This window comes from Heterodontus francisci, chromosome 32 (assembly GCF_036365525.1).
Source record: "Heterodontus francisci isolate sHetFra1 chromosome 32, sHetFra1.hap1, whole genome shotgun sequence".
Taxonomy (NCBI): Eukaryota; Metazoa; Chordata; class Chondrichthyes; order Heterodontiformes; family Heterodontidae; genus Heterodontus; species Heterodontus francisci.
The window spans coordinates 14,374,522-14,386,593 of NC_090402.1; the positions used below are offsets into that span (position 1 = coordinate 14,374,522).

General features: G+C 42.5%; 1 protein-coding gene across 8 annotated transcripts in view; it reads left to right on the forward strand.

The window, feature by feature from the left end:
* fnbp1b (formin binding protein 1b) overlaps positions 1-12,072 on the forward strand; it is a 308,796-nt gene that overhangs the window by 104,519 nt on the left and 192,205 nt on the right. For all 8 annotated transcript variants that reach the window (XM_068012288.1, XM_068012286.1, XM_068012284.1 and 5 more), the window contains exon 2: positions 1,985-2,100. In XM_068012288.1, the coding sequence (XP_067868389.1) occupies positions 1,985-2,100 (116 nt within the window). The remainder of the gene's footprint in view (positions 1-1,984; positions 2,101-12,072) is intronic.

The following is a 12,072-nucleotide window of genomic DNA, read 5'->3' on the forward strand; positions in this document are numbered from 1 at the left end:
CCACAATGGATCCTTGGCTGGAGAGACATTTTTTCATATTAACAGACAGTACTTGGAAAGGACAAAGGGGCTATTCCCTGCTCCAATTTAATCCACAATGGACTTTTGAATACCAGACATTGAGGCTGGAGGAGCTTGCATTTCAGGTTAACTGCTAAGATGGCCGAATACACAAACGGACGTGGTCACACCAGATAGTCACATGATTAACCTGCTGGGCCACCTGAGTTTTTTTAAAATTTGAACTTGCCACAGAATTTTGAACTGGCAGAAAGCTGTTTGCTCCTGGATTGAAAAGACCTCTCGTGGCTGGCTCACCGGAGCCTCTCCTGTCTACTTCCACGCCTTTCTCACGGAACTCCAAGACCCATTGAAGACACATAAACCCCAAGAGAGAAAAGTCTCCTACAGTGAACAAGGTTTAAGAAGAATACTGGGCCCCAATGAAAAGCAAGATCAACCTACAAAAGGACTCTACAGCGAGCTCGAAGCAAGTAACAAAAAAACCCTTCTCAGAGATTGCCTCAAACTGTTCCACTTTATCTTTTCTTCTCTTTTCTGTCTGTATTTGCATGTGTGTATCACATATGCATGCTTGCGTGGGGCACGGCGTGTACCCGTAGGCATTAACCGAATTAGAGTTTGTAGTTTAAGTTTAATAAATTTCACTTTTCTTCTTTAAACCTAATCAAGCCTGTTCGTGCTCATTTCTTTGCCTGATAATTGGAAAGTGGTGAACAAGGATTCACCAAGGGGGAGCTCAAAACAGTGTGTTTAAAATTAAACCTTGTTACAGTAAGACCAGGTGAAAGGCTGAACGGGACTCTTAGACACCTTTTTCACCTGCTCGTAACAGTATATTGTTAGTTAGTTACTTGCTTGAAAAAAATGTAAAGGGAAGATATTCGCTACAATGCCTCTGATAAACTTGTGATGCATCTGGTCAGGCTTCTTTAAGACAGCATTGTGTGCTGCTGGAGTTATTCAATTAAAGATGCTAAAATGAACTAAAACATACAGTGGCATTATTTATCAAGTCCTGAAGAAATGTAGAATCTTATTTTATAATGGCAATTGAACATCAGATATGAAATCTAGTGAAAAATCTACTTACACATTAGTCAAATTCCCAAGTATGTTTACCTTTTCAACAGGATTCCTATCAAGAATCATTTCAGTGTCGAGCAGTTACTGCATCTCTTTTGTTCCTCTCTGCATCTGTTCAATGACTCAAGCTGCCCATTCTTCTAATGTTTCTGGGAAGGTGTTTGCACATGTGCTTGATGCAGTGCTTGATGTGTGCATTGAGCTGAAATAAATTACATCAATCCTCACTCGTGTTTGCCTATTGAGTTCTGATTTCCATAAACATAATACAGGGCTTATTTTGTGATCTTCAAGATGAATAAACATGTATAGAAATTGTGTTTTTTTTTAAAGGGAAAACTTGCACCCTTTTAGTTTTAAATCAAAAATACTTGTTTGTAAACAGTTGCTCCAGCTCACTCATTTACTTAGCTCATTGTTGACCACTTGGCTCAATTGCAGTGTGCTTTAAAATAAAGAAGGAAATTTGTTACCAACTGGAAGTCAAGATTTTGAGTTGTAGCCCAAAGCACTTAATCTAGGAATGCGTGCATAGTTCTCCAGTGCAGTGTGCAGCATTCCATATTCCGTACTGTATAGGAATGCAATATGCTATCACGAGCTCATTTACATTCCCAAGCAAATTGGAAAATGAATTTTTCACATTCTGTAAACTATATAAATACTTGAGAAATAAGACTTGCTAGATTGCAATTCTGAAATATATTAAAATTTATTTCCCACATGAAAACTGGGTAAAACCATGTGATGCCAAGGATAAGTGTATCTGGTCTGGGAAATGTGATCTTGGGTGAGTGAAAATATATCACAATTTGAAAATAGGCTTGAAACTTGGCAAAGGAAAAAAAAATTATTGTAACTTTTCTCTGTCCAACAGGATCAGTTTGACAACTTGGAAAAACACACACAATGGGGAATTGAATTTGTAGAGAGATACAACAAGTTTGTTAAGGACCGAACAGAAATTGAGATCAGCTATGCAAAGCAGCTGAGGTGAGTACTGTGAAAAGTAATGTAGTCAATTGCATTTCTGGTTAGTAAATATAAGATGAGTGTGTACACAGTCACTGGGGATGTGATCTGAATACTTGTATCCACATGCTGTATGCATGTGTACTTTAACCCTTTTATGGTGTTTGTTTGTAAAATGAGAACATGTGTTTTTAAATCATTGATTGCTTTAGTTCCTTCGTTACTGAATGGTGGTAGATGTTAAGTAAATATAAACAAGGGAAGAACATTTACCTATCCTGTGTGAGTGCATGTAAGGTGTTTTGTGCTAAAATTAATGCATGTGGTTAAAATAGTATTGCTGTAGCCACACCTGTGGCTAGTCAGCAATTTCTATTAGGCAATATGACTTTGAATGAAGGAATGTCCTCTATAAATTCACAGTTTGTATGTTAAATAGTTGTAAGATGTCGAGAGAAAATACATTTTCCAGATGCTGTTGGAACTTAATTAATTACAGGATTAAAGATGTGAAGATCCAGGCAGACTGCTATGAAAGGGTAATGGTGACTTGGGTAGGTTAATTACCAAACCAATAATAACTTAATTTATCTGAAACTGGTAGCAACAGGGTAAACAGATGTACTGCCAACTACACAGGCTTTACCTTAAAAAAAAAAATTAGAGATCTCTGGTAACAAACAAACTGAAAAGCAGTTTGAACACTTGTGTGTCAGTGGTTTACATTTATTAGCAGCTTTATTTAGATGTTAATATGAAATGTTCTGGATTCTTGACTGAAAAGTCTCCCTGTATGATTTCATTTTTCTTTTGAATCATTGGAAACACACTGCTAGCTAAGGATTGGAAAAGGACTAGCCAATTTGGAATCAGGGCTGTAAAGATTACCATGGGCCAATTAGCCCAATATCTGTGGTAGCTAAAACAGTGGCGTCATCTTGAAGGAAGGGAGAATGAAGCATCTAGAAACATGTGGAATAATGAGGGAGTTGACAGCGTTCTATGGATGGGAGGTTATTCCTGACAAATCTATTGAAATTCCTCAAAGGAGTAATAGGCCTGATGGACTAGTGGAACAGTGCTTCACTGAAGACCAGTCTATGATTGGGAAGCACAGGATGGTGGAGAAGCTCCTTTAGTAAATAAGAAACGGACTTATTTAGCAGAAACAAAGGTAGTTGTACTTGGAGGTAAAGGCTTGCTCGGGTCTACCAAAAAAAAACCCGACCCGAGCTCGACAGAACCCCATCTGACCCAGCCCAAGTCCTTCTATTTTTTTCCCGTGCCCGACCCGGCCCGACCATCAGTTAACTTACCTTCCGTTTTTCACTAAAATAAAAGCAAAATACTGCGGATGCTGGAAATCTGAAATAAAAACAAGAAATGCTGGAACCACTCAGCAGGTCTGGCAGCATCTGTGAAAAGAGAAGCAGAGTTAACGTTTCGGGTCAGTGACCCTTCTTCGGAACTGACAAATATTAGAAAAGTCACAGGTTAAAAGCAAGTGAGGTGGGGGTGGGGCAAGAGATAACAAAGGAGGTCTAGATTGGACCAGGCCACATAGCTGACCAAAAGGTCACGGAGCAAAGGCAAACAATATGTTAATGGTGTGTTGAAAGACAAAGCATTAGTACAGATTAGGTGTTAATATACTGAATATTGAACAGCAGCAAGTGCAAACCTGAAAAAAACAGTGGGTAAGCAAACTGAACAGATTAAGATGAAATGAAATAAATGCAAAAAAAAAAATTGTAAAAAATGTAAAAAAGAATGTTAAAAAAAGGAAGAAAAAATGACTAAAAATGAAAGTAAAATGGGGGGCTGTCATGCTCTGAAATTATTGAACTCAATGTTCAGTCCGGCAGGCTGTAGTGTGCCTAATCGGTAAATGAGATGCTGTTCCTCGAGCTTGCGTTGATGTTCACTGGAACACTGCAGCAATCCCAGGACAGAGATGTGAGCATGAGAGCAGGGGGGAGTGTTGAAATGGCAAGCAACCGGAAGCTCAGGGCCCTGCTTGCGGACTGAGCGGAGATGTTCCGCAAAGCGGTCACCCAGTCTGCGCTTGGTCTCCCCAATGTCGAGGAGACCACACTGTGAGCAGCGAATACAGTATACTACATTGAAAGAAGTACAAGTAAATCGCTGCTTCACCTGAAAGGAGTGTTTGGGGCCTGGGATAGTGAGGAGAGAGGAGGTAAATGGGCAGGTATTACACCTCCTGCGATTGCAGGGGAAGGTGCCATGGGACGGGGACGAGGTGGTGGGGGTAATGGAGGAGTGGACCAGGGTGTCGCGGAGGGAACGATCCCTTCGGAATGCTGACAGGGGAAGGGAGGGGAAGATGCGACTGGTAGTGGTATCACGCTGGAGATGGCGGAGGATGATCCTTTGGATATGGAGGCTGATGGGGTGAAAAGTGAGGACAAGGGAAACCCTGTCACGGTTCTGGGAGGGAGGGGTGAGGGTAGAGGTGCGGGGAATTGGCCGGACACGGTTGAGGGCCCTGTCAACCACAGTGGGGGGAAATCCTCGGTTGAGGAAAAAGGAGGTCATATCAGAAGCACCGTCATGGAAGGTAGCATCATGAGCAGATGCGTCGGAGACGGAGAAACTGGGAGAATGGAATAGAGTCCTTACAGGAGGTAGGGTGTGAAGAAGTGTAGTCGAGGTAGCTGTGGGAGTCGGTGGGCTTATAATTGATATTAGTAGACAACCTATCCCCAGAGATGGAGACAGAGAAGTCGGTACCACGACCAAGCGCAGACTGGGTGACCGCTTTGCGGAACATCTCCACTCAGTCCGCAAGCAGGACCCTGAGCTTCCGGTTGCTTGCCATTTCAACACTCCCCCTTGCTCTCATGCTCACATCTCTGTCCTGGGATTGCTGCAGTGTTCCAGTGAGCATCAACGCAAGCTCGAGGAACAGCATCTCATTTACCGATTAGGCACACTACAGCCTGCCGGACTGAACATTGAGTTCAATAATTTCGGAGCATGACAGCCCCCCATTTTACTTTCATTTTTAGTCATTTTTTCTTCCTTTTTTTTTACATTCTTTTTTACAAATTTTTTTTTTTGCATTTATTTCATTTCATCTTAGTCTGTTCAGTTTGCTTACCCACTGTTTTTTTCAGGTTTGCACTTGCTGCTGTTCAATATTCAGTATATTAACACCTAATCTGTACTAATGCTTTGTCTTTCAACACACCATTAACATATTGTTTGCCTGTGCTCCGTGACCTTTTGGTCAGCTATGTGGCCTGGTCCAATCTAGACCTCCTTTGTTATCTCTTGCCCCACCCCCACCTCACTTGCTTATAACCTGTGACTTTTCTAATATTTGTCAGTTCCGAAGAAGGGTCACTGACCCGAAATGTTAACTCTGCTTCTCTTTTCACAGATGCTGCCAGACCTGCTGAGTGGTTCCAGCATTTCTTGTTTTTATTCCGTTTTTCACTATTGTGGATGGGCACAAGCTTAAAATAATTAGTCCAAAAATTAAATTAACAGTGGAGCCGCTTAGCTGTGATGGAGCGTGTCCGACCCGGCCCAACCCGAGCCCGGAAGTGCAACCCGACCTGACCCGAACACAACACATGTCGTCGGGTTCAGGTCGGTAGCAGGCCTTTACTTGGAGGTGCAAATTCATAGAAAATGAAATCCAGCGCTGTACCTTGCCAAATGGTTTCGAGCTATTATGATTTCCGGTGTGCAGAAATGTTTTGGAGGGACAAAAACAAAGATATTTGACTTTGAAAGCAAATGTTGGTGTGGGGCAAGGTAAGAAAAGCTAAGCGGAGATTTATTGGAGGTTTTTAACATTATTAAGAATTTTGATACAGGGAACAACTGTTTATTCTCGTTAGTCAGTGAACAGGGATAGCTGAGTCCACCCGGTCAGCGCTGGGAGGGGTGAGTTGGATGGGAAGGAAATTGGCAAGATTGGCTCCCAGTGGGTGAGCTGGGTGGGAAGGTCGCTGAAAGAGTAGGATGGAGCAGTTATAGTTGCTGCTTGTAAGGAGGCAGTGGCAAGTGCCTGAATGGATCCTTCAGAGCATGGCAAGAGACGGACGGAGGGAAGCTGTAGGCTTATCTGAGAGAGTCAAACCTGGGATGGAAGCAGGAGAGTAGGAAGTTCAAGGAGTGCTGATGGGTTAGGGTAGGGATTTGGGAGGGCAGAGTACCGAAGAGGAGCGAAGTGAAAGGAGGCTTGACAACTGGAAAGAGGGGTAAAGAAAAAAGTTTTTAAAAAAGGGAAAAATTGGAAATAGTAGTGATGGGCTTGGGCCCAGAGCTGCAGCCAAAATGCACACGCGAATGGACTGAGGGAAAACTCAAGCTATGTAGGCCTGGTTATGTAGCAATTGTTAGGATATATATATATATTCTGGTGCTAAGCAGGGAATAATGAGAAGACAAAAGGAGGGAGTCCAGGGACAAAGTCAGAGCTCTGTTGGTGGGGTAAAGTTGACACAGGTAGGGTGAAGTCAGCATCATGCAGTAGCGAACTGTTGTCCAGGTTGGGACAGAGGAGAGTGAAGTCCAGGAGCTGTTTGAAGGGGAGAAAGTTGGATGGTGCACTGATAGAAGTATTTCCATGAGAAAGAAGATCCAGAAGGTATGCAGAATTGGTTGTGGGGCAGTGAAGTTGGAGTCACCATAAAATCCAGAAGTGATGGAGAAGAGTACTTAAGCCCAAGAGAGTGAATCTCTGGCCAGACTGCAGCTGAAGCTGAAAGGCCAGCAGTGGTGGAAGTGCTGTAAACTAATAAAAGTTACTTTAAAATTAGTTAGAGCTAAAATGCACCCATTATTAGAACCAGGAAGCTTAAACAGTAGAGGAGAGGAGAAAGAGCAAAGGATGGCAGCAGATAGCCAAGGATAGAGTTGCACAGTAAGGAGCACTCCAGGGAGTGGCCTAACCAAAAGTACTTCACTCAGCTCAGCTTTCCTCCCTCAACAAAGGGATGTCTTTACACATGAACTTGCATATAATATGAAGGGCTGAGCCTGATCCTGCCCTGCACATACATGTGTACATTTTCAAATGGGGAGGGTGGTGGTTATGGGACAGTAGTCAGAAGTGCGAGTCTGGCTGATTTAAAATAGGATAGATAATGTGAATGTAAGTGCAGAAATAGAAAGCACAAGTACAACATTTAAAAGCCACAAGAAAGCAGAGATAGGAAGAATTTGTTTTCAACACACTAGTTGGTATGTGAAATAAGACCACAGCAAAAATAACTAGAGCAGGATTGATATTTGGGATTGAAGATCTTGGGGGTTTGTGTAAATGGCCAAATGCTCCAGGGAATACAATGGTTCTTTTTCTGCTGGAGACATGGAAATGTTATATAGGAAGCAACTGGGCATGGTTAAGTACGTAAAGTGTGAGGATATGTTGGACTTTCATGTTATCATTGTGGGTCAGGGTGAAATTTACAAATCTTTGGCTCGGGATGAAATGAGTGTGCCCTTGCCTAGGATAAAATTAATTGGCTTCGTTGGACAACATGGCATTCTTCAGTTCTGTGCTATCTTGTTATTTATTTCTATTCCCAAAATCAAGGGGCAAGAGAAAGCCAAGAAAGGATTGGTAAATGCATATTGGCTAATCATTCATACAATAAAAGCAGTTTACAATTCTTGCTTTTTAAAGTCAGCCACAAAAATCTGAACCTTCAATAATTAAATGAATTTGAGTAAAACTTTGATATCAATTTCTATTAGATGACGTGACTGCGGAATTTAGTTTTCTCTAAATCTAATGTTGTCTATCCTGCCAGTTGACCAAGTGACTGCTGCCAAAGAGTTATGGCTTTTTGACTTGGATCTTTATAAATAAATGGGACCATAAAATCTGAATGCAGAATATCCTCCTTTCAGGACATGCTCAAAATGAAATGAGGAACAACAACTGTCCAATACTAATACATGTATGAATCACACCATGTCGAAATATACTTCTGATGTAATTTCAGGTCATTGAAATTTTATAGTACATTGTGTTAGAAATTCAGCAAGCAACACCCACTGTTGTGGTTTCTTGCACAGGAAATAAGGAATGCATATGTCATGCCTTTTATCATATAGGGATCTGTCGTGGCAGGAGACAACTACATTTAGTAAACTCTATAGAAAAGTATTGTACACTGTAACTGATTTCTTAAATCTTAATGTAAAATCTGAGTAGTAAATAATCAAATCCAAAAATTGGTCAACACATTAAGACTTAAATGGAACAAAAGGCTGAAATCTGAAATATAAACTTTAAAGAAGCAGAAGATAGGTCTAGAGGAAACGTAAATGGTAAGAGCAGAATCAGAACCAGCACCTTTTGTCAGAAAAAATGGAAGCAGTGGTTATGATCTGAAATCGTTGCACTTAATGTTGAGTCTGGAAGCCTGGAAAGTGCCTAATCAAAAGATGAAGTTCTATTCCTCGATCTTCTGTTGAGCTTCATTGGAACAGTGCAGGAAGCTGAGGACAGAGTGGGAGTGGAGCAGAGAATTAAATTGTCATGTGACTGGAAACTCAGGGTCATGCCTTCAGATGGAATGGAGGTGTTGAGCAAAGCTATCACCCAATCTGTGTTTGGTCTTCCCAATGTAGAGGAGGCCATATTGTGAGGAAATCATCTACATTGTTAGAAAGATGCAAGTGCCAGCTGCACTGGAACAACTTGGTGAGGAGAGCAGCTAGCTCTGCTGCCATGTTTTTAGCACTGCAACTGGGATGTTGTCAGGATCTATAGGTTTTGCTATGACCAGTGCACTCACCCGCTTCTTAATGTCATGTTAAGTGAACCAAATTGGCTGCACACTGGCCCTGATGTTAGAGACCTGAGGTAGACTAGCATCATTCAGTTGACACTTTTAGCTGAAGGCACTTGTAAGTACTTCAGCCTTGTTCCTTGCACTCATGTGCAGAGTTCTACCATGGTTGAGAATGGGTATGTCATGAATTCTGTTGGTTGTCTTGGTGTCCATCATTCTCAGCTGGATGTGTTGGGGTTACAGAGTTTTGATCTGATTCATTGCCTGTGGGATCATTTAGCTCTATTAATAGCCTGCAACCATTGGTGTTTAACATGCAGGTAAGCCAGAATATAGTAGCTTCATTAAGTTGGCAACTAAAGATTTTATCATTTACGTTCTGGGCAAAAATAGATAACTGAAAATTTTATAAATCATGCTATATATTGTGTAGGGTTTGTGGTGTCAGGATGTGGAGATGCACATGTGTTGATTCTGATAGTCTCCGCTGGATCAGAAGGCGGGTGGGTGACCAGCTGAGGCAGTTCCTTCCATGTGCTTTATGCTGCATGAGATTGACAAGATTAGCCTATATCCAACAGTGCTCCGATTTTCTACCACCCTCTATATCTGGAATCTATTTGCCTGGCCTCTGCATAGCTGTGCCATCACTGTTCCTTTATGTATTTTTAACTAGAGAATAAACATTTCATATCTCTAAGCATGCTGTGTTACCATGTCCAAAATATATAATGGAGCTGCCTCTGTAAATTTGTCATTATTGTAATACACCCTCCTGCCAGTGGCAATGCCACAGCCTCTTCCTGCACATCAGCCTGTATTGTAGAAAAACTCCTATCCTCCAACCAACTGTTCTTTTATTCCTCCAAAATTGCCCTCAGTTTCATTATTTAACTGCAAATAATAAAAAGTGGACTCCTTAAATAAAAATGATGAGAGAATATATGGCTGAAAATAAGGTTGAATTACATTGGCATACCATGGTGTAATTATTCCCCTGCCCTACGCTAAAAATCAGATTTTTGTCTTAGCTCTGTGTGCAACATCACATCAATTCACTAAAGCTCCTTCGACAGCACCTTCCAAACCTGCAGCCTCTATCACCTAGAAGGACAAGGACAGCAGATGCATGGGAACACCACCACCTCCAAGTTCCCCTCCATGCAACACACCATTCTGACTTGGAACTATATTGCCGTTCCTTCACTGTCGCTGGGTCAAAATCCTGGAACTCCCGTCCTAACAGCTCTGTGAGTGTACCTACACCACATGAATTGCAGCGGTTCAAGAAGGCAGCTTCCCACCTTCTCTAGGGCAATTAGGGATGGGCAATAAATGCTGGCCTAGCCAGCAATGACCACATCCATGAACGAATAAAAAAAAAAGTGACTCCTGCTTGCGTGTGTGCACTAGCTTATCTCCTACAGTGTTGTAAATGTACAGTTGGCAAGGATCAGCAAAGTTGATGGGGATAATTTTACCAACAGGGCTCTGTTTTAGATGTTTGCCATTGCTGTTCGACATCATTGTTTGCCAGTACTGTTGTCCATTAATGTCCACCAGGGGAGGAAGTCTGCTGTACGTACCCAGTCAAGCCTACATGTGACTCCAGACTCAAAGCAATGTGGTTGACTCTTAATTTCTCTCTGAACTGGCCTAACAAACCACTCAGTTGTATTAAACCACTGCAGAAAAGTTGAATAAGAATAAAACCGGACCAACCACCCAGCAAAGACCTAGGCCCTGGAAACGACAAAGACACACCCTGCCCAGTCGAACCTGAAAAGTCCTCCTCACTAACATTTGGGGTCTTAAGAACAAAGAAATAGGAGCATGAGTAGACCATGCAACCCGTCGAGCCTGCTCCGCAATTCAGTGTGATTATGTCTGAAAATCAGCTTCAACTCCACTTTCCCGTCCATTCCCCAAATCCCTTGATTCCAAGAGATCAAAAATCTGTCTATTCCAGCGATTCACAACCCCTTGAATGAAGACATTTCCCCTCATCACATTCCTAAATGATTGGTCCCCTTATCTTAAGACTGTGCCTTCCCCATTTTATATTCCCCAGACAGAGGTAACAACTTCTCAGTATCTGCCCTGTCAAGCCCCTTCAGAATCTTATAAGTTTCAATGAGATCACCTATTCTTCTAAACTGTAAAGAATATAAACCCAATTTACTCAGCCTCTCATCATAGGACAACCCTCTCATCCCAGGGACCAATCTAGTGAACCTTTGCCGTACTGCCTCCAATGCAAGTGTATTATTCCTTAAATATGGAGACCAAAACTGCACACAGTATTCTAGATGCGGCAAAATTGGGAGAGCTGTCCCACAGACTAACCAAGCAACAGCCTGACATAATCATAGTCACCAAATCATACCTTACAACCAAAGTCCCAGACTCTCCATCTTCATCACTGGGTATGTCTTGTCCCTCTTGCAGGGAACACCCACCAGTGGTGTACAGTCAGGAGGGAGTGGCCCTGGGAGTCCTCAACATTGACCGCAGACCCCATAAAGTTTCATGGCATCAGGTCAAACACGAGCAATGAAAACTCCTGCTGATTACCACCTACTGCTCTCGCTCAGCTGATGAATTAGTATTCCTCCATGTTACCCACCACTTGGAAGAAGCACTGAGGGTAGCAAGGGCATAGAATGTACTATGAGTGGGCGATGTCCATGTCCATCACCAAGAGTAGCTTGGTAGCACCACGATTGACTGAGCTAGCTGAGTCCTGAAGGACATATATGCCAGACTGGGCCTGCAGTTGGTAAGAGAACCAACGAGGGAAAAACCTACTTTACCTCAACCCCACCAATCTACCTGTTGCAGATGCATCTGTCCATGACAGTATTGGTAGGAGTGAACACCGCACAGTCCTTGTGGAGACAAAGTCCCATCTTCACACTGAGGACACCCTCCATCATGTTTTGTGGCACTTCCACCATGCTAAATGGGATAAACTCAAAACAGATCTAGCAGCTCAAAACTGGGCATCCATGAGGCGCTGTGGGTCATCAGCAGCAGCAGAATTGCATTCAATGACAATCTGTAACCTCAAGCCTGGCATATCCCTCACCATTACCATCAAGCCAGGGGGCGAACCGAGTTGAATAAGGAATGTATGAGACCATGCCAGGAGCAGCACCAGGCATATTTGAAAATGACATGCCAGCCTGGTGAAGCCACAACACAGGACTGAAAG